Source organism: Plodia interpunctella, chromosome Z (assembly GCF_027563975.2).
Source record: "Plodia interpunctella isolate USDA-ARS_2022_Savannah chromosome Z, ilPloInte3.2, whole genome shotgun sequence".
NCBI classification, from domain to species: domain Eukaryota; kingdom Metazoa; phylum Arthropoda; class Insecta; order Lepidoptera; family Pyralidae; genus Plodia; species Plodia interpunctella.
The window spans coordinates 4,388,617-4,413,151 of record NC_071324.2 but is presented as its reverse complement, the minus strand read 5'-3'; the positions used below and the strand labels follow the sequence as shown (position 1 = coordinate 4,413,151).

Here is a 24,535-nt window from a genome sequence, read left to right as displayed (position 1 = left end):
ATAATGTTGGTTTGTTTATAACCACAGGTTTTTATAATTACCCCAATTATAACTTATTAATAAACTTTTATTTAGTTTCACCTGTACCTACCGATGTTTGTTTGTCTGTAATGAAATCTTGTAAGATAAACGATTTGATTTGAAATTTCACGTAACTACGTACACCCACTTTCATTCAACACGTTTTGTCACGAGTTCAATGCCACAGATGTCTGAAGATGCTGGTCTGTGACCTGATTTCTATAAATAAAATGAAAAACAACAACTTAACTACTTCGCCGACAATTTTATGTTTTATTTAGTTATTTTTCATATTTTGGCAAAAATATTATTTTCTATTCTAAATTAATAATCACAATCACAAGAAAACGAGAAACACCACAGTAGACATTAACAAAAGTGAAAAATAGATTGAGATAAAGTAAACAGCAGGTAAAGGTGGGCGCGGGTGGTGGTTCGTTAGCTTTAATTAAATCGTCCTCGACGGCCTCTCGCGTTTTAATTCCGACGTTATTAACGCTGTTAAAAACTGAGCAGGAGGACATGGAATCTGTGGAGCTGAAACTCTATTTAAATTAAAACTTTATTACATCATTTAACAGTGTTCACACAAAAAAACAATGTTTAAAAATGAGTCTGTAAAAATTACCTTTTATTATTGAAGAGGGTGCCTTCGAGTAATCAATTTTCGTAGCCTATGAATAAAGGTAAAATAGATATTTTTGATAACTACCTAGTTGATAACTACCTAGTAAAAAAATTTCCTTGTTTAAGAACAACAGTTATGAAAATGGACCAAAATATACTAAGCGGCGCGGCGCAATAGCCGGATTCCGGCTTAATGTTATATGGTCCATAACCAAGAACCACGGACCACGGACAATGGACCATAGACCATGGCCCACGGTCCGGGGCTGCATGTGGAGCAAAGCCCAATGGAAGCATAGAGTTTGGTCTTGCCTTGCATTCCAAAAATTACATGATGATTAAAAAAAATAACCTTTTTCTACGTTCACGATCTCCACTGATTTCTGTAACCGCGGAGCAAGGCCGAGTGGCCACAGGGTTTCCGTAACGGAACTGCAGCGATAAGACGATGTTCACCTCGCACCCCCCACAACCGCGCACCCCTTGCCTCACCCCCGCCGCCGTACATCCACCGAACAGTTGGGATTTAATATTATCCTTAAGTGCTCTTCTGAAGATGTCCCCTGTAAGTACTAATTTGTCCCATCTCAAAACGATTGAGACATTTTAACGTCTGTACAAAGTTTAATCAAACGTTCTTTGTTTATTTAATTACTAGCATTTACCGAAGGTTTCGTCTGATTGAATCTATATCTAAACTGCAGTAATAATTATAAATGAAATTAAATGAATAATGAAAATGTTCAGACCTGACACATAAACGAAGGACTATTTACTTCGATAACTACTAGAACTTTTAGTGAGGACTGGGACACGGCGCGAGCCGAGACGCACGCATATTGAAAAAGGTTTATACTGTAAACTAATACTTCAGTCGATTATCCGTCGATTGAGTGACCCCTATTTTCAATAACAATACCGATATAACTGCTGTGCAAAATGGTAACAATAGCTTCTCAGGCATAGGAAATAGTACTTAAAATTTAAATAGCATCCGGTAACGAAATCTCTTATCATTTCAATGTGGCTGGACCCTCACCACGCCGCAGCCAGACAGCAACGGGCGGCGACTGCAATTTGGCTGCGGTTGCAGTTGCATGTGACGCTTGTCATTGACACCTTGCTGTGCGCTGCGGAGAGCCGCGAAAATATGAGGTGATATTCACCGGGTTATTTGTAAAGTTATCATTTGTGTTGGCCACGTTTTTACACTGGCTTTAGAATTACGATTAAGACCGATTTAGGCATAGTATAATAGATGGATGTTATTATCAAAGGAACAAAATATGAGCTTATCTTTGCAGGGTCTTAAGTTGGTGCGATAACATATTTTCCCTAGGCGCTTACTGCGAAACTGTTTATTAGATATAAAAATTATACTTATTTGATACCCACAAATAAAATTATCCTACTTATATTATAAATGTGAAAGGTTGTGAGGATGTATAAATAAATAAATATGTATGGACAAATTACACAGATTGAGTTGGCCCTAAAGTAAGTTCGAAACACCTGTAAAGGATGGAGTGACAGACGCACCATTTTTATTAAGTACAAACCGTTTTATTTTCTTTTTTCTTTTCAAGTAGGTAGCTACAGAACCCTAACCTACGTAACATATAAGTAGTAAATGTTTTAATACGTAACCTAATTCTAAAGTGACCGAATATGGAGCTACTTGACTGGCTATAAAATAAAATACGTAGATGATGCATAGAGGTATTTAAATAACCAAGTAAGTACAATAATTAAATGTCACCATTATTATTATTTGCGAATGGATTTTTTTTTCATGCAACACAAACTAGGACTCATTGATCAGTATCATTAATTATACGGGATTTACTATTTTTTCAGTATCATCAAAGTATTTTGGAAAAATAGGATATAATAACAATATGTATGTTAGAAACGCTCTTTGACTTTCGTGGAATTAGTCTATAAAACTATCTATTTAAGCTACCTACTAATTACCAAGGATTGGTGTCCATGGTCTGAGGCTAATCCTAATCAAATTACTGTGTAGGTATTCAAGAGCCTTGCTATTCATAAAAAAGTTAAAACATACTTATAGGGAAAAGTATGTATTGTCTCTTTCTGTCAATATTATATAATAATATAGATATTGACAAAATATATTTAACTTTTTATGAATACCAAGGCAATATAAAATATATCGTAATAAATAGGGTATCCCTGTTATTCAAAAAGAAGTGAAAGCGTTCTTTAAGCTGAAATATGTTTATTTTTCTAAGTATCGGCAAATATTGTAAAGTGTACTTTTTATGAGTAACGAGGTTTGTTTTAAAATGCTCCACCCAGCGGTGTTAAACGTTCACCATCTTCTATTTATAACCGACTTCTAAAAAGGAGGAGGTTAGGCTATTTTCATTCATTCGTGTTGTTATCAGAGTACGGCGATAGTCTGTAGCCGGCATTATAATGCCATCTCCACACTGTCGGCGAATGTATGTTTGTACGTGAATTTCTTTTCAAACCCATGAAAAGCATCATATGTACGCATAAGCACAGGTACTGCCAAATCCCTACATTCAACGAACTCTCGCCGATGATTTAAAAAGTTACTGCTGCTCGTTCATAGATGGCGTAGCAAATACTCCTCCTGTTTACTATTTCTTAAATAGGTACCGTAAAACCATATTTCAACATAAAAGCAGTCAGCATTTTAAACAATAAAAGAATTGTTTACAGTAAACACCAACGAGCAAGAGAAAAGGATCAAGATTCCGCTTCCGTCACTGAAAATTTTTGATTTTTCCAATAGATTTTTCCGAACGAAAACTTGTACAAATAACAACTGTCAGCTGTCAAATGCCATGCAAAATTGCTAATTATTTCAAATGTCAGTGACAAGTTCACAGTCAACTAACTTTCGTCAAAATTGCGTGGTTGATGTAATAATTGCACAGTGATTTTAAGCGGCATGTCCATGCATGATGCATAGTACTCGTGTAGTTGTCTGTATTGCATCGGAACATGCGATCAACCGTGTTATTAAAAACTGCATAACTTCATTGAATAGAGGTACTTAACCACTTTGGATGTGAAACGAACATTTGCGCAAATGATACACAAATACCTCAAACGATCTTATTCGGATTCTAAAGCAAGTATTTTGTGAAGATCAACAATGGCTGGTTCTACACTACCGGAAAGAGTAGCTCAGTTGTACTACACATATGGTTTATTCTGCTCATCATATCCAGTCATTCCAATTGCTGTGGCGTTATCAGTGGTATTGTTGTGTTGGTAAGGTGTCATGTTCTTTAGTTGTCTAATATTACCTTTTCAACTGAATCAGATCACTGCATATTTGGTATGTTTCAGTTACCCGCTACTAAATGTTCCATTGCCAGGCAACATTCCGACAGTAGTCAATGTTCCTTGGCATATCAATGAGGCTCATATTCCAATACAAGGGGATTGCAGCCCTAATAATTGTCTACAAGGTAAGATAGTTATTTCAATTTATATGAACTTGTAATTTTTTATAAAATGTACTGCCTGTGCATTGCACATATAAACATCTTTTTTGTCAGCCAAAAAGCTTTGCAAAATGCTTATACAATTCTGAAGGAGCATAAGTGGTCATTGTTCAGATTGCATTATAGCAAAAATGTTAACACAAATAATTAGTTTTATTTAGTAGACTTGGTTTTGTTATTTTCAGATGTTTCTCTACCATTAGATATTCTTCTGAATGAAACTCATCGGCTACCACATATTTGGGCTAAAGATAAGCCTTTGCTCTATGCCCAACAAATAATTATAAAAATAGGTAAGTTGATAGTAATAGTGCAAAAATAAAAATAAATACAAAAGCCTTGTAAATTTTGAGTCAGATTCTCACATGAATGGTTTTATATTCTACTAATAAGGCAAATAGGCATCCCATTACATGGGAAGTAGTCAACACACTACAAAACCATGGATGACTGCAACACCAAGGTTGTCACTTGTGCATTATCAAACCTGAATACCTCATATCATGCATTTTTTAACAAACTCCATTTTAGTTAGTCTGTGTTGCTATCTAGTATTTTATGTGCTTACATATTTACAGTTTTCAGACTTACTGGAAGTGTCCTATAGTTGCTTTTAAAAAAAACAAGGGTTCCGTTTTTACCTTTTGGGATACAGAACTCTAAGAAAACTAAATGTAATATTTGACAAAATAAATATAAAAAATATCTTAGAGACTCTGGGGACATAGCTTTCATATTTGTTTTGCATTGTTAATGAGTATGCAAATTAAAAATTCCATTGTATAAATCTTGCTGCTAAACACAAGTATGAAGTATTATTTTTGTGTTTTTTTTTTCTTCTGTTATTTAAAAACCATATCAACCATCAGATTTCTAGTACATATTTTGTTTCACTAATATTCTTAGATTTAATGTGATTTAAGTGCCAAAAAATTTTTTGAGAATGAATGTGGTAGTCATTATTATCCAATCAAAAGTTATGCAACAAATAATGACAAAATGTTTGTCAACAACTTCATTTAATGGTTCTATACATTTGTAATTATTATAATAAATAAAAATCTATTATAGGTGTGTCTCCATGGAATAGTAATCTAAAAATGTGGGATGCGTTCAGAGCACCATTACAGGAGGTGTTCCGACTACTTGAGACAATAAGAAATCATGAATATGCAAAAACGTAAGTAGATTTTAATTCTTCTATTGGAGGCTTATATAAGCACGCCAAACATGTGCGCGCGTGCAGTCAACTAGTTTTTCGCCAAGTTATCTTTGGGTGGATAGTTCTCAAGAGTTATATATAAATCTCATTGTAATCAACTGGTTTGTAATAGTCTAGCTCAAGTTAAAGTGAAAATTATCTAACACAATTCATGATTGCATAGAGTTCAATATATTTTCTAGATTTGCTATGATGCAAGTAGTTTTCTTTCTAACTGCTTTCTGCTGTGCTATGAATACTATGTGATTCTAATTGTATTGTTATTTTCTTTGTTTATGCGAATTATATGTGCTATAATCTATAAGGTCATTTCATACATGTATGATATATTAATTACACTTTTAAGTATTGTTTAATAAATCAAAAATATTCGCAAAATATAAAACCGGTCTTAGTACTACATTGAAATTGAACATACCACAAACCACAAAATATTAATATATTATGTGTGCCAATAAAAGGATGACTAAGGATGTAGAAACCATGCGAAGTAGAGAGAAAAAGTAGGAGAGCGGACCCTAGGTTCCGCTCTAAGATTGCGGAAGAAACCTAGAAAATGCTCAGATAAGACAGGGAAACATTCAGATATTATTTCTATATATAAATGTTTATGTATTTTGCAATGTCGATTGTATTCTGCTTTATACATTTTTGCATTGCGATTCTACATTTATGTGTTCATAATAAATATAGTGATTTTAACAAAATTGTGTGTAATGTCATTAGTTTATTGAAATACCTAATACTTTATCTGAAAGATGATGTTTTAAATAAAAAACATCGATTTATAATAATATTAGTTTAGATTGTAATTCAATTAATCTACATAGCTAGTTAGTATCAAACAACCGAAAGCAAACACAGTCGTTCGTTCCAGCAAAAGCACATTACTGCAGCACTGCTATCAGATCGAAGGCATCAAGAGACGCGACAGCAAAGTGAGCGTCGAGAGGGTGCTACCTGAATACAGCTGTCTACTTCTTTCTCCCGCGAATCTGTGGCAGCAGAGCCTGCAAACTTTCTCTCTGGATGCTAATATTGTCAACACCATTTATAATTATCAGGTAAATATTTAATAATGTCGTATCACCGTCATTGTCAATTTGAGATTTACTGGAGAAAAAAAAACGCGAGTTCCTCACGCGGTCGAGCTGCGTGAGACCACACATCCAGAGGAGCATAGTCATCTCCGTGACTCACAACTCTCTTTTGTGCCGCTCGAGCACCGGTTACGGCGCACTGCTTTATAGAAGGACAGGTCTTATGATGGATTTATAGACCTGACTTGATGACCTGACTGGCATTTTGGGGTCGCAAATTACGCCAATTAGCTCCCGCCACCTTGTCCACGCAGCAGCTATGCGACCCTTGATGTCGCCATCGATGTCCCCGGATACGCAATGTATAGATTCTAGGTCTTCTTCTAGGATTCTTCACCTATGCGAACGGGCGGAGTACCTGTATCATTGCAGGCCACTCTGACTTTGCCACATTTAGTGGCGACACACACTATGACCTATATTCCAGGCCTCGATGAGGACTCCATCGACTCCCAGCGTTCCGATTCTTCTTGCGGCGAAGAGCAAGCGAACTTCTTCAGGCTTTAACAGAGATGTTCTAGGTGAACTTTTTCACCTAGAACATCTCTGTGTTACTGATTTAGTACCTATCCACCGTGCCCATGCTCGTCCATTTCTCACAAGAGTCCGGCGAAGCCCCTGCGCGCTTTTGTGAGGCGGCGGACTAGCCCTAAACTTAAACTTGTGGAACTCTCCATTACGGCAATAATTTTAGGACTGGCCGCCTGCCTGACATCTACCCTCCTTGGAAATGCTTCATTGCCTACCAGCTGCCAAGGTATTCGTGTCCCTTCTTCACCTCGTACGATATTCACGGGAATATTCCCGTGGATCCTATTCTAGAGCGGAACCACACGCGAAATGAATACGGATACAATATGACGCCCACACTCACTTTATATTGCTTACGGGGTAGACAATACAACAAAAAAAGAAAAACAATATTGTAGGACAAACAGGAAAGATATACAATTTAAATAATATTCACGAAATGAAAGCAAAGTTGTCACAAATGATGTGCTGTGGGTTCATCTTTAAAAATAGATCCATTCATATGTTGTGCCTACTCGAGTCACTACAATGGTTTTCAATGGACCTACTATTGAAATATGTCACGGCCGAATGTGGTATAAGGTACATAAGTATCGGCGCCATTATATAACATACCTAACATGTGTCCCAGTCGCTATATAAATAAATAAATTGTTAAATAATGAATAAATTGAGTTATGACTTTTTCTTCGTATACTTCGTAACATATACATAAATATAACATATAGGATACTAACTCAATGACAGTATACTTACATTACCCCATAACACAAGTCTCAAACATATTTGAGGAACTTAATCTGTATGATCTGTCCCTATATATTTATTTGTACTTTCAGAATCTACAAAAAGGCAAGGCGTCAGTCGCGGAGATGGCGTTCGGGCTCCACCTGCGCGACACCGGCGTCAAGCGGTACCCTCTCCGAGCTCGGCCCCGCGTCCTCCAGTATGCCGTCACCATGTTCTACCAATACCCTGACACCAGGTCCTTACTTCCATACATATTACAAGACAAGTCCTCTACCACGTCTGTCTGTCCGCAATAAACTCAAAAACTACTGCACGGATTTTCATACGGTTTTCAACAATAGATAGAGTGATTACTGAGGAAGGTTTAGAGGTATAATTTATTATGTTTTTACCCGAGCTAAGCGGGACGGGCCGCTAGTGTTACTATAATAGCATTCCGTTATTATTGTTTGTAAACTCATGCGCAAAGAAAAGAAAACATACAAAGTATTAAAAGTCCAGTGATTAAGACGCACGTGATATCATAGACCATGCAGCATGATGTTACAATCTATCTAATACACCCAGTATGATAAGCATGCATGCTTATCATAATAAAGCTAAATCATGGAAACTGAACCGATGTGGAGCATTTCAACGTAAGACAAATGAAATTAGGTGAAATATGATATCCCGCGGGTGGAGCAACGAGCAAATAGTAGTACTTAACAAAATTTTCAATTCTTTGTATTCATATTATGACCAACCGTTTCAAATTTCTTCCTTATAATCTGTCACGATTACTCATGCCTGGTAATCTCAGTTTATCCGCGCTATCTGCAATCGTCACTAATTATGGTACGTGATTATCATTCCAGGTGCTTTTTATTTATATAGATTAGATCGTGACGATCATGTCGAATAATAACATTATCTGTTTCAGATTCCTGCAATCCCTGTCCAAAAAGCTGATGGAAATGTATCCTCTCCATCAGGAATCATACAAACGTATCGACGAAGCTATTCTCATTTATTACCCGGGACAGTTCAACTACCATGAGCTAGTCCCTCTCACCATCACGTTCATGGGTCTATTCCTGTATGTTTACTTCTCCGTGAGGAAGATCGAATACATAAAATCCAAGTTTTGGTTGGCTGCGTGCGCAGTGATGTCGATAGCCTCTAGCTTGCTGATGTCCACCGGGATCTGCTTCTACTTCGGCATCACACTAAGCCTACAGGGCAAAGAAATTGTTCCTTATCTTGTTATCATTGTTGGACTCGAAAACGTTCTCGTCCTTACTAAGAGCGTCACTTCCACCGATTCCCGTCTCGATGTTAAAATAAGACTCGCCCAGGGCCTAAGCAAAGAAGGATGGTCTATCACAAAAAATTTACTAACAGAAATAACAATATTCACTCTCGGTTTTTTTACCTTCGTACCATTCATTCAAGAATTCTCCATATTTATGATTCTGAGCCTCATGGCAGATTATTTTATACAGATGGTATTTTTCGCAACAATATTAGGCATTGATGTGCAAAAGATGGAATATTTTCAAGATCACAACAATAAGTTGCACTTAAAGGAATATTTTCATGCGAACAATGCATTGAATTGGCGTTACAATAAAAGTTACGTAGAGGAGAATCTTTCGCCGCAGAGGATGACGAAGTCGAAATCTCACCCGCGATTGAATGGTCTGGCTCAGAGCAGTCCTACCAATGTGGTGGCGAAAAGGAATTCGAACGGGGGCAGCCAGGACAACAGGGTGCCCAAAAGAATTCGTTTAGTGAACATGTGGGCGCGGACGCGGTTCTTTCAGCGAGCTTTTATGTTGTGGATGCTGGTATGGATATCGATGATCGTGTACAACTCTGGGGTCGTCGACTACTTCATAACAAACCCAGATATGGACGGCCCAGTGGAAGTGAATAAGAAGAATCATCAAAAGGAGTCTAAGCACTCGATGTACACGCTGTACAACAATCCCAAAAACGCCATAGTGTTCTCTCCGCTCGTGGACTTGGCCAACTCGGAGAAGTCGGTGGCGGATACCAACGACACGCTGTTGCTCAAGCATTCGCCGCATTCACGACCATGGACCAGGTATGTAATTCTACGCCCTAGTAGTCAACACCCGTGTGACATCCCCGGTGTTACAGGCGTCCACAGGCTGCAGTGACCACTTGCCATCATATTGGCCGTGATTGCATATAATGTATCCTTGTGTATATTACTATAGTTTTCTGTATTTAAATAGATATTAATTTGATAATCGATATACCGTCCATGCCATTTGAGCGTGAAGTATACCATACTCATAAAATTTCGCCTTTATAATATTAGTGGGTTTGGAACTAAAAACATGCAAAATCTACCTGATAAAAATATTGTGACAATGTTTTATGAATCACCCTATTCAATCTGTGCATAGCATATAACGTACTTGTATGCACATTATAAGTTTAGTTAAAAAGTGAAGTAAGATAGATTGTTTATAATTGTAGTGAGCGCTTTAGTACACTGTATAATATGGTTTGGAATTAAGATCTATTGGAAAAGTGGGCTTTTGTTTTTTGTTTTTGTCCCACTGCAGTGCAGGATATTAAAATAGCTATGATGATGATTCTGTTTTGTAATGAAACTTTGCATACATTCTATTTTTTTAGTTGTCGTGAGTATTTTAAGTATCTGTGTCCACCAATTGCTGATAAAGTATCTGATAACTTATATTTGTAACATATCGAACAAATAGCATTAAAAATTGTGTTTCACAAGTGTTGTATTGGGCGAACTGGCAAATTGAGGTAGATTTTTCAGTAGTTTATGTCAGTTTGCAACATGATATTTTATCAAAAAGCGGTGAAACAGGAGCTTAATCTTTTTGATTAGTTTTACGCCTGTACTTAGTCTAAATGTTAAATTGTCGCAGGTTATCCCCCTACCACTGGTCGGCGATCTTGTCACAATACAACGAGACAGTGGGGGGGAGGTACGTAATGGTACTGCCGCCGGTTCTGCTGAGCCACCGCGTCAGCCCAGAAATGGCGGCCACTGTGCGGAACCCCGACGAGAGGGACCCGCCGCCTCTGCGATGGCAAGCGCTCGCCGCCGCCCTCGACCCTATTGACATCCTACCTGGTAAGTTTCCCTTTATTACATAATGCATATTAGAAATTAAGTCCTCTTCCGCGTATAAACTCAAAAATTACTGCACGGATTATCACGCGTAAGCGTTTGTGAGTTTGTACCTTTGAGGCGGGTAATCTCCGAAACTACCGAACCAATTTCAACACTTCTTTCACCGTTAGAAATGTAAATTATCCAGGATTGAAGATGCCCTGGGCAACATCTAAGTAATTCATATTTTTTCTCTATATCGACAATTGGCAACGGTTATTATCACGCACCGAAATTCATTGGAAATATGTTATAAAAAAGGCTCTTAAAACTAAACTTAAAATATGGCTCGTCTCGGTAGAACTATTGAACTACAATGCATGCACCCCTCACTAGATGGCGATATACGATATTGAAACGCGCTATGGTTTTCCGCTGGTATTCTCTTAAGTTATCCACACGAAAATCTATTCGTTGACTAGATTATTCTTACAAGCCACCTGTTGGTTTACTATATGCAAATTTTTGAAGACGCCCTAAGTAAGTAAGGGGCGTTAATAATACTCAAGACTCTTTTCATTCCTTAGGGATGAAATTTACAAAATTCTTATTTCTTAGTGTTCAACTAAGAAACTGTGTTAATTGAGTTTTGGAATTTGATTTTATAGTTGTTAGTGATAATTATAAAATAGTCTATTTTATATGTATGTACTTAGGCTCGACTAAATTTTTTCCATAGACCATTTAATATTGTAGTATTCATTTTATATTTAAATAATCCTGTACATTCTAAAAAAATATCACGCATCACCTCCTTGGGCTTTACTATGGCTACGCCTTCTTGATGCCCATGATTGGATTGGACCGTGGCCATACATTTTAGAATTAACATCTCACAACACCTCTATGTAGGACCAATGTCTTCATGCAAACCGCAAAGGACCTTTGATGATTCACTCTTGTAGTAATCGAGAAATAACTTAAAAAAGATAATTAATTTGTCATGACTAAGAATGGATTGATTGTAACTGGCAAAACTTGATATATTATGGATTCGTAACTTCATTCATCGTTATGGATTGTTGATACTGATTAATTTTTATCTTTTACCTTTATCTGACTAATTGGTTATTGATATGACAGTTTTGTCGTTGTGTCAATTAATCACAGATAATAATTGGATAAAATGTTATAAAGATTTTCAGAATAATAGTAATTACTAATTCGCACGGCAGATACGAACGAAAAGAACTGCCTATTTGACTTTAACCTCCATTGGGGATGCTTTTGTTGCCGCGGCCGCCAAGGTTATATGTCCTTTAGTTGTCTTGTACGACATCCATGAGAGGATATGGAGTGATCCTGTCTTAGGCTGGAACCATACACCACACAATTGTACAACTGAAACATTATTATAGAGGTAGTGTAGAACTAAATCATTTATAAGCTAGTTGCAAGACTAAAAGTACAGGTATTTCACCCAATTCACCGAGAAAATCATGTAATTGTAGGACACACATGTAGTAATTTATTTATTTCTAAGTGTACTGGTAGACATAGATTGGGTCTGGTAGGCTACTATATAATAAAATATACGATTCGACTTCTATCAATCACTATATTCGAATTACTAAAAATATAAGTACAATTTCACAACATGTTCACCCGGCAAAGCTTGGCGGAGAAGAGAGCCTTTTGTTAGTGAAGACCACCATTTACCACTAATTTTAAGATACCAATATTTGTATTTGTTACCAGATTTCGAACTGATAGAAAGCAAGAGTCCCCAGCAGAACTGGGGTGCGACCACGCCGCTGCCGCTGTACCCCACCACTCCCATGGAGATACTGCTGCTCGCCATCCTGTGTACTATCAGCGTGGCGGTCATCGCGTACATGATGCTCGTGCTGTACAGGTGTTTATCCATATCCTTAATATTATAAATGCCAGATAGTCCATGGAGATACTGCTGCCAAAAAATAAACTTCAAACAAATCCTTTAAATGAGTCGCCTCTGTCTACAAGTAGTATTAAATGATAATTATTTTTATTGTTGCTTTCAGATGTGTGTGTTCCCGGCATTACGCAGAGTGGCGCGCGTCCTGGAGTGACGAGTCCTTGTACAGGAAGATCATTGAGAAGCAGCCTGCAGTCCAGGTTCGTTTCATTTCAAACTCTAATGGAGTTAGAGTACTCGGAAACCATCTAAACTATTATTTGCATCCAGTTTCGATAAGTCCGTCGTTGTATATAACTTATTATTTTATATCGGATTAATTTTAATTTATGTACTTAATTTTCTTACATTGAAGTTATTGTAAACAAACCAGATTTTCCCCGCGGCTTCGCCCGCGTGAATTTCCGACGGGAACATATATTTTTGAAAGGTAATTATTATGAAAGTTACCTCATGTCCTTCTCCGTACTTTAAAACTAACAAACAAACTTACTTTCGCATAACATTAGTTAGTGACTTTTCCTCGTAGCACCAGAAATCATATTTTGACTACTCATTGAAATCCATTCCAGTTGGTGATGGAAGCGGTGCCACTGGTGGTGGCCGGCCACAGCCAGGAGGTGGAGTGTTTGGTGACGGACGGCGAGATGGTGGTCAGCTCGTGTCTGCAAGGCAACATCAAGGTGTGGGACTCTCACAACGGGGATTTAGTTGCGACTATCGACCGCGGCGCGTGAGTATATTCTCCCATTGAGCATTTTCCCGGTTACTTCCTCAGCCATTGAACTTTACAGCTCAAAATCCGCTTTTCTACTTTTACCTCTCCACTTCGTCGTCAACCCTAGTTGTCAGACCATTAGGATGCTTAACATTCTTGACAACATCAAGCCAACACTTCTTGAGACTGTTCTCGCTAATTGTAACCAAAACGTGTCCTTATTAAGTATAGAAGTACTAACTAATACTATACTAGCTGCGTCCCGGACCTTCACGCCCGTGGAAATTTCGGAATAAAAGTACCCTAAGCGTTATTCCAGGCTAAACCGTGTACCAAATTTAATAACAATCGGTCCAGTAGATTTTGCGTGAAAATGTGACAAACACATGCAAACAGACATACACACATACAAACTTTCGCATTTGTAATATTAGCAGGATTCATAAATTATATTATTTTTGTTCCAGATTTTTCAAATTGCAAAGAGAATTTCGTGAGGCAGGAGTCAAGAAAAATGTTAATAATACTACAGATGGTGAGTTGGTGTTCTAAAAAAATCGTATTAGCTTTACTTTCATTCAAATACTAATAAGTGTAATAAATTTACAGAAAACCAGTTTTCACCAAAATTAGAAGCTACTCCAAAAATTGAGGTAAGTTATGATTAAATTCGCCCGATATATATTTTTATGCTACATGTACCATGCTACACGATGGCATTTTGTGCCACACAACCTGCACACTAACGCCACAATTACATTTTCATCAACTTCTTTAAATTTATTGTGAAAACTAAAAAAGTACCACAGGAAATAAATTATATAAAGCATTTGGTTTACTAGGGCACAACAGTTGTATGAATACTTGGCCACCATTGAGACTACATTATGTATAATGGAAAACTATAATACTATCTAATAAAGTCCAAGTGCAGCATAATTGTGCTAAATATAACTGATTTCCACTGATATTTTCATATTAAAAAGAAAGAAATTATCAAAATGTGATTGTGGCGCTAATGAGCACAAAGCACGCTATATATGCGTTTGCGACGTAATATATGCAACATAAATATTACCTAATCTACATTAGCGAGAAGCCAATGTTAATTTATTTTTTATTGAATACTATTCTCAAAATAGATGAATTCGTTTCGACAGCCGATTCCCAGACTGCGCAAGGGACTGAGCAACCACCTCAGTGGGTTGAGATTCCGCACGTCCGCGAAAGAATCGCCCACTCATCTGCCGACTGCAGAGACTACTAAGTATAACTTCGCCAAAAATTATAGGTAAGTTTTTAATTTACTTTTTATTACTATCACATACTAAAGATTACAACTATTACTATACAAAATATGGATTGTAACCTTGTTGTGGTGTCAAGTCAGTTCAAGTTTTCTTATCAGGCCGTCTTGCGCAGTTATTCCCGCTAAAATCATCGACTAAAATACACTAAAGAGAAAATACATTTGACACAGAGACAGGCTAAGTTTAAGTTACTTTTTAAGGTTTCTGAAATAACTTAAGCTAAGGTACCTTTTTTCCCAAATAAAAAAAACGGAATGTAGTAACGAACGGTCGCTACTTGATAACAAATTAGTAAATTTTACAACATCAATCTATTTTTTTACAGAGACTTATACTGCAGTGAACAAAATGAAGATCTCCAAAACTACTGTGAAACTAAAGAAAACGATATAAACAATTTAAATATAAGTAATAACGAAACGAGTGTGACTAGTGATAAAGACAATGACGATAGTATATTATTTATGTTTAATTCTAGTGATAGTAGTGTAAATAGGAGTAAAGTGGATAAACAAATTAAGTTGAGGACAGAAGTGAGTGAATCAGCGAGTTGGAAGGACAGAGCGGTGAAGGATTCGCCGGTTTGGTGCATGGACTTTTGTAACGATCTTATTATATTAGGTTGTGGGGATGGCCGTTTGGAATTTTGGGAGGCTAGCAGCAAGAAATTATTGGTGAGTAACGATACTTATTCATAAATTACTAATTTGTCTCTCATCTCCGCATATTACCGGTTGTGTTAGGTGCTGCTGCGACCGCAATGCTCAGCAAAAAATTGAAAAATGCGATATATAGATGTTACGCTTTACAATATTTGAAAATTGTTAAAGAGCCATCAATGGACATTCAGTGGGTGCAGGGGACAAAGAACTAACGGAATAGAAGGGGACAAAAGATATTTTAACGTATATACTTTAACTTATAACAGGGTATGGCTTTATGATATACTAGCATTCGCCCGCGTGATTTCCGACGGGAGCAGTTGTTTTTCCGGGATGAAAGGTACGCTATATTCTTCTTTGTACTCGAAACTATATGTATGCACAAAATTTGAAGAAGATTAGTTGAGTAGATAGAGCGTGACTAGGTAACAAATTTTCGCATTAATAAGGTAGGATTGTTTTTTTATTAGTGTGTGTGGTGGGGCCCGGAGTCGCGGTCGGGGGAGCGGGACGCGGCGGGGGTGACGCACGTGCGCGCGCACACGGGCGCGCGCCGCGTGTGCGTCGCGACGCTCGCCGGCTACCTCGCGCTCTTGAAACTCAACGCGTATAACGCTGCGTCGGGCGCGCAGGTCGATTGGCAGTTTAGCACTGCGCATAGAAGAAGTAAGTAATCTTTTTTTATAGTAATATTGTTTGTTCGACAGCTACATTAAATAACGTTTATGGTCAAAATTGACACAAAATTTTAGCTATTTATGATGGTCGAGTTTGTTTTTATATTTTCTTTCATACTTTTTGAAAATGGATTCCCAGACCCACTTTAAAACTAAGTATAATAATCCAGCTGTATTGTCTATGAATTATCATAATATCCTAAATATATCGGTTTTATCAATTGTCTAACCTTGTCAACTACCCTATTTGAATTATCTACTAATATACAGTTCATCTGCTAGTAAAACTTTTTTAAATCTTTGTTACATATGTTTTTATGAGTTACTTAATATTACAGCACACAAACGTACCGGGTCGACGGGGTCGATGCACTATGTCAACGGCTTTGACGATGAACCGCGCTCACGCATGAGTTTTTCTTATGAAGCTGAACTGAGTGACGGCGAAGGTAATTATCAATATACATTACCCGTAATTGTTAATAATAGAAATGGAAGAATGACGATATGTGAAAATCGTGATGTCATACACATCACTGTCATAAAAGTTCCATTTTAACACTAGGAAAAGTATCAGTTGGATAACTTAAGTTTGTTTGTGATAACTTCATTGTGCGAAAACTAACTACATAAATTAAAACTAATACAAGATACATGCACGACGGCGCGGACTTATCCCATCTAGGAATCTCTTACAGTCAATCGGCGATAGGTTTAATGTATAAAGCAGTCAATTCATGGGCGGATCTTTTTAGAAATCATCTGCCAGCGGATAGCGCAATGCAGGCCGCACCAGCAGCCAATCACAGAGATGCAGACAGAGGGCGCGCGCGTCGTCACCGGCGGCCAGGACCACGTCCTCAAGGTAAAAAAAGAGTACTATAGTTTCAGTTTTGTAGTCATAGTGATGCCTACACCGAAGCTATAGTCGACTTTACCGTTAATATCACACATAAGCAGTTATTACTACTGGAATATAGAGGCTATAGCTAGGCTTAGAAAAAACAAAAGCGAAATGCACGCACCATCAAACCGCCACGGGTAATACTAAGTCAACAACTGTCATACCGCGTTCTTCAGTTATCTAAAAATAGGGACATCAAATATCCATAATGATGGTGTTACATTTCACATTTTAGTGAATTCTTGTCATATTATTAATATTTTACAACATTTAAACACAAATTGCACATATTAAAAATCTATTGTTTGCAAACGCCTCGCCGGGTCACCCTAGAAACAGGGTATCTATTGGATGATAAATCCAACATCTTATCATGTGAAGATCCTAGGTGTATCAAAAAGGTGTATATATCCATGACAAATAAGGAAATGCAAGAACTGTCAATGAATTGTGCCTTTTTATGTGTGCGGGTGGAGTCGTAGTCCTTTTTTTATATTTGCACGCCACAGTGCACACGCGTGTAAATCTTCCCTCCGCAAAAATTGCCACAGAGATTTCAATATAAAATAATTTCATAGCCTAAGTTTTTTTTGTTGATCATTGCACGTAACTCATATATTTCAATATATATTACGTTATCACGTTAGTTTAAATCAAAGTAAATGAAATATGTTACAGGTGTTCTCGAGCGCAGACTTGAGCCCCCTGTTCACACTGCACGGGCACTGCGGTCCGATCACCAGCTGCTTCATCGACCACGCGACGCCCACCATCGCCGGCAGCGGCTCACAGGACGGCCTACTTTGTGTCTGGGATCTACACACAGGTAACATCACTCTAATAACTTCAACTGAATCGTAATTGAACTTCTAGCGTTTCGGTTTCAAGTTTATATACGAAACTTGTTTAGTAGTAGGCTGAACAACTTTTGCTAATGCGCCATTTGTGTATCCATACTAATATTAGAAATGGCAAAATTGTCTGTTTGTTCCGCGTTTGTAGGACCAAACAGCTGGACCGATTTTTATGAAATTTAGTATGCATGTAGTTAAAGACCACAGCTCAAACGTGGAGTATTTTTTTTTCAAAATGCAACCCCTTAATGTCTAAATGGGGCATGAAAGTTTGTATGAAAATCATGTCTGCTCCGCTTTCGCAGAGAAATTCACGCTGGCGGAGCCGCGGATAAAAGATACGTAGTTTCTTATAGTTTAGCTGTTCTATCATTATACTCGTATGTATGATGGGTTGCAGGTGCTTGCCTGTACAGCACGCAGGCGCACGACGGCGCCGTGACGTCACTGGCGTATACGGCCTCGTACGTGGTGTCGGCGGGCGCGGACGAGCGACTCTGCATCTGGGACCGCTTTCAGGGACACATGCTCAACTCCATACACATCGTGAGTGTTTACCGTTAAGATGTTTATCACCGACTTAAATAAAATCTGACATCAGTGTTAACAATAACAAACACTATAAGAGATTGAGAGTTGAGATTCCATTGTGTGTTTCCAGAAATTTTGATGCATGCAAACGTTGATATCACCGAACGTGAACGTATCCGACCTGTTTGCATGACATTGCGTAGTTATATGTGTGCTTTTATTTACCACAATGGAAAACTAGCAATGTGTGCCGAATCCGCCAAGTTCGTCGAACTGGTCCCTGTTAGTGTGGAGCCGGCGGAGTTTATTTTAACTCAACGTTGGAAACAAAGGATTAATTGAGGTTTTAATCTTTAGGGTCTAAACTATATGAGCCGCATGCTGCCTCTGACACACACCCTGCTTGTGATGGGTGACCGCAGCGGGCTCGTCGCCTACGACCTCAGCAGCGGAGACGTCATTCGGAGGGTGTTGCTAGGTAATTAGCTTATTTTTCGCTAGGAGGCGCTAGTGTTTCTGTGAGTTATTTATTAATGTTAAGAATGGCTATGGACTTAGATGAGATGGATGGAGCGCGGTAGGCAGTATATAGTTAAAAAGGAAGTAAATGATCAGTTTACATCATACATAGAAAATTGGAGGAGACTAATATACCTGCACCGACCCCACACAAAGTGGGACTAGTGTTGTCGGAGGATGAAGCGCTAGTGGTATTCCAAGTTGTATTCACGGCTGTGGCGTTGGAAACCCGGGGTTCGGGTATGAGGTAAATCGTACAATTTAGAAGATTTTGCGCTGATTTTATTATGCCAGCTTTATGTCAACCCTTTTTTGGTATGTGGTGGTTGCTCATCAACTGCCAAGGCTAATACAAAATATCGGTAGCCTTAGGCTATGGCTCTTAGTCGCCTCGTACAACATCCACGGGAGGATATGGAGCGGTTCTATTCTGGATCGGGGACCACACAAAATCAGTTCAAAAGATTGATTATGCTTTATGATACACTGCACCAACACCGAGCAAATTTTCCATGTTTGTCCCGCTTTTATACTTATAAAATTCTATTCTTTTTCAGGTCAAAGTGACGGCTGCATCTTTGTTAGGCAGATACTACCGTTGAAAGACGCCATAGTGTGCGATTACGCGAATCAGCTACGAATCGTTCGGTTTCCGCTTGTGTCGAGACAGGCCGACATGAAGAATGAATAACTCGACGCACATCGAATTACCTTAGTGTCTTAATCACATCAGCCATGATATAAAACAATGGTTTCATTAATTATCCCTCTGTTATGGGGTAGTTTAAATGTCTCTGTGTTTACGCTAGCATTCAAAGATACATATGAAAAAATGTTTCCACTATGGGTCATTTTATTATTTCTTCTTGTAGGTTTGACTTCCATTGTTCTCCAAAACGTTGATTATAACAATGTTAAAATTCGAATCGATATTCTATAAATCGACAAAAGCAAACTCTGTTGTTCATAATGACTTGTAACCAATGTTATAACGGTTACATTTACTAGAATGCATCGCGTTCACGCGTTTGAAAGTTCTTGACCTCAATTTAAAAATTTATTCTGTAAGACTAATCGTGTTTATGTTAATCACTACAGATTGCAATATATTGCACAAATAATACAATTATAATTGACGATAATAGGGGTCTTAAACTTTGACTAGGTAGGTTACTAAATTATTCTTCACATTTGGGACCACACTGTAAATTATGAAAATTCAACTCGATCTGATTGTAAATATACATATCTAATAGTATTTATTTTGAAATTATCCAAAATTTTGTAAAATACAATCACGCGGTTTGATTAAAATTAAACGCACGATTTTTGTAATTAATAGTTCTGTAACTGTTCTAGTCCGAGCCATCGTGACAATAACAAGCTTTCATAACAGGTTACGTTCATAACAGGGTTGAATGAACGTTTTTATTTTATATTCATGCTAAAATATCAGTCACTAGGTGCTACTTTAATGTACGACTCAATGAACGAATGAAAGTTCGTTTGCTTTTGAAAAGAGTGCACATAGGAGCGCGTGCCCATTGCTCAGTCGTACTCCGTTTTTGAAATAGCCGTTGAAGGACGACGCAGAAATTATAAGGAGCAGAGCGCGTGCGGTACCCTTCTAATTCTATGGTATGGAGATTCGATGTACGTCAATCAACGTCAGTATCAAAACGTGTGGAAAACAACGGAGCGGCATGACGCACCATATCAGTGGTCCTGGTTCTTATTGCTTTACAAAATACAAATGGCCGGTTCACTCATTGTATGCAAATAAAATATTATCACAAATTTGAAATTACAGATCAGTAATGGTTATTTATAAGTGTTATAAGTATTAATATCGTCTGCTTAGATGTTTAACCATAACATATTAAGATCGAGAAGCATGTAAATAACCTATATATTGTGGGTTCCATTGATTCATATAGTCTGAAGCAAAATGAGTGCTTCGCAAATGTCCTCCTAGAAAAACTGCATTTCTCAAAAAAACGAATTTCGCAAAATGTGAACATTTTTTTAACATACTATAATTTAAATGGAGCATTATTTTTTATTATCGAATACCAACGATTAGATACAGTGTACGCGTCTGTGGCCCGTCGCGTCGCCGAGGTCTCTTATCTTTGTAAACATAATAGGTCATTTGTCTTTCTGTATATTTGCAACTCGTTTAAATTCAGTGTAAACTTTACGTATTTAAATTCAGTGTAGGACATAGTGAAATTGTGCTTAAATTTACTTGGGCTGTGTATTGCATGTATTCATAACAATTTCCTTTTTATCGCCGCCTATTTTTCCCATCATTAAATTAGTTTTTTTTTAATGACGTTTATAATATCGAACCGTCAGTTCGCTTATTGAAATTTAGATTAAATTTATTTTTATTCGTTCATAATTTTGTACTACAATATTTTTATTTCCGCGGTCCTGATATTAACATATTATCGTGCCTGTTTTAGGGATAACATATACTTTGAATTGTGTACCTACAATAAAAAGATGTCTCACGACAACAGCCTTAGTCTTACTTTGCAATATTTTCTAATGTTGATTGTTATTGTCCGCTCAAGACCTGGATGTAGTTCATATCGCATCTTAATAGTAGTTCCTATGTACACACAGTAAGTACTACTCTTGACTCGCGATAATAACGTTAACTTGCTTTCTTAAATGAGATCAAAGCCAAAATGCCTATGAAATTGCACTACAAAACTTTTGTTACGATACTAGTGACATCAGAATTAAGAAGGAATTTGACGTTCACATGTCATTTTTTGACGAATTTAATACCACGTAATAATTCGAGCCCAGAGCCATCAATGTTTGGGAGCCGCATCATCATAATTAACCTAGGCCGACCAAAGGTAGTACTGAAATGTAATTTCCAACATTCTTGCAAAACTAGTATCGTGATGAAAATTAGGCCTAATATAATTTACATTTCAACATCAACTTATAAATATAACAAATATTTGTCCGCTTTTATTAAAACGTACAATTATATATTTCATCAATATATTTTATTGTTGTTTCATGTAGTTCACCAATAGTTTCTTTCGTTAATCTAGGTTTATGTGTATAGGTATTTAACTTCCCACATTTAATTAACATTTATTACAACTTTTTAACAACATGAACTTTAAAGATAAAATTTTGGTTTAGCAATTTATAGTGTCCGACTGCAACTATGGCAAACTATGGAAACATTACGGCTAGTACTAGTAATATTTTTTACCAAAGAAAAACTATATAAAGTTGTATACATGGGTTTTCTTTACTAAAAAAATACTCTACCTGCTCGGAAAGAATCATATACCATGTTTAACGTAGATGTGGATTTTATACGTAAGAGAAATCGAACAAAAATGCGGACGGAAAACGTTTATAATGATCTATTATTATTACAATCCGGTGGAAGTAAATGGGAACCTTGCTGGATAAAAACGTCATTTAAACAGATCCACACATCATTCCGTCGTGTTATATCATTTTTATTATTATAATAAGTACATATTCTCTTTTCAAAAGAAGTAATTACAATGCAGACTGGCAGAATACATAATTCTATATTTAAAAGTTTGACAAAATCTAGATCTGAAGCTTAATATTCAGTCGGACTCTGTAATCAGATGGGGGCCAAAGAATTTGATATATGGTATATATATATATACCCGAATTCTATATCTCATATAATATCAAACTTCATATAATATCTGATCGAGTGCGTGTTGGACCACGCGTAATTTGTTTATTTTAATTACCCCAAAAATTATCAATTTTAATTTGTGCAAAATAATAATTTAAATAGCTATTCATGTTGTATTTTGAGGTTTATTTCAATCAGTCGTTGTATGTATTTTTCGTTTTAAAATACTTTATTTGATGTTTAGGAGCTTTTATTCAATTGTGAATATTTTGAATTTTGAAAATTTAACTACTAGCTCTATAAGTATCATCTCAACAAATCCAATTCTTCTTCCGCGATCGAATCAAAATATGTAAAATGATTGTATTTTAATAAATGTTTTGTTTATAAAATTAATACTGTATTTGTCTTCTATTCCCCGTCCCTTCGAATTGACCTGTTCCTGCTTGCCATGTATTATTTACTTGCCATGTGTAGTGTATGTGAACCTACATACACTGTCTCGTGTGTCTAGTAGATAATGTCACTACATCAGTGTCACGAGAGCCGTAGGCGAGTGTGGATGTAGGAGACAGTTATCACTAGGACATTGCCGAGCCAGTGACGATACAGACGTGAAATTCCCAGTAGTTACACCATGTATTGCAAATACCAAATAATTCATCAAATTTATTTACTACTAGCTGCGCCCCGGGGCTTCACTCCCGTAGGAATTTCGGAATATGTATTATTCCAGGTTATTTTCTACCCGTGTACCAAATTTCATAACAATCGGTCCAGTAGATAAGGCGTTAAAAGGTAACAAACAACCTACTTTCACTTTTATTATAATACTAGCTTTGGCCCGCGGCTTCGCACGCGTGTATTTCAGTTCTTAAAAGGAATCGAAGTAAAATTTCAGTTATTCTTTTATTGCGTATTATAAGACTGGTAAAATTCATTTATTACAATGTTTCAAATTCGTATTTTTGTTATATTCCCAATTTTCCGCTACGATATCTGCTACGTATCTCGTTCCCAAACTTATCCTATCCCGTATCCTACAAATTGTCCCATGTATTTTCCCGCAACGTGCCCCATCCCATTTTACGCTAGTGTCCCACTCCCGCTTCTTTATTCCTTCGGTCGCCAATATAAAAAGACCTCAAGGTAAACCTGGGGGCTGAATCAGGTGTTCTATATCTTCGATTATTATACCTCAACTGAAAATACTCATCAGACTGACCAATTTTTGTTAAATAGTCGTTTCTATATTTCCTATAGTTTAGCTGGATCATCATGGGACTGCATCAGGTGTTCTAGATCTTTGATCTTTATACCTCATCAGAAAATGCTAATCAGACTGAACATTTTTTGTTAAGGTCATTTTTATATTTCCTATAGTTTAGCTGGCCCATTATGGGTCTACATCAGGTGTTCCAGTTATCAAAATCATTTATACCCTATATGTTGCCCAGTCTTAAAAGCTATATAACAAAAAAGTTTCATTCGAATTCGTCCAGTAGTTCCGGAGATTAGCGGTATAAACAGATTTTTTACAGATTCTTACTTTATTACTATCACTCTATCGCCTAATTTGTTTTTATCATTCGATTAGATAAGTCAAATATTTAAACAGAAACAAAAAAATGTCTTTATTTTTAAACGAGAATCATTTTATGTACCTACCTATGTACTTACTTACCAAATTTTTATTTGCTCTGATTTTTTTTTCCTTACCAAATTTAAAAATGGCATATCAAATAAAAAATTCCTTTTCAAAATTTGCTTACAATCTAATCGAAGAAAAGTTGACAATCTACCTAATCGAAGATAAGTACGATACGCTGAAGACCGGCTGTACTTTAATAAAGACTGCAAATGCACCTCGGCCTATATGAACATAAGT

General features: G+C 37.0%; 1 protein-coding gene across 1 annotated transcript; it reads left to right on the top strand.

Annotated features, from left to right (window-relative positions):
• The first annotated feature begins 3,525 nt into the window (after positions 1 to 3,525).
• SCAP (SREBP cleavage activating protein) lies at positions 3,526 to 23,043 on the top strand. The gene is made up of 22 exons (XM_053768084.1): positions 3,526 to 3,918; positions 3,997 to 4,118; positions 4,340 to 4,447; positions 5,226 to 5,334; positions 6,254 to 6,440; positions 7,847 to 7,992; positions 8,680 to 9,846; positions 10,673 to 10,881; positions 12,619 to 12,775; positions 12,924 to 13,017; positions 13,390 to 13,550; positions 14,003 to 14,070; positions 14,145 to 14,188; positions 14,696 to 14,826; positions 15,171 to 15,519; positions 15,978 to 16,173; positions 16,523 to 16,633; positions 16,940 to 17,049; positions 17,767 to 17,914; positions 18,343 to 18,488; positions 18,831 to 18,951; positions 19,550 to 23,043. Exons 1-22 carry the CDS (start codon positions 3,800 to 3,802, stop codon positions 19,681 to 19,683), a joined length of 4,137 nt encoding a protein of 1,378 aa, XP_053624059.1. The 5' UTR covers positions 3,526 to 3,799; the 3' UTR covers positions 19,684 to 23,043.
• Positions 23,044 to 24,535: the final 1,492 nt, after the last annotated feature.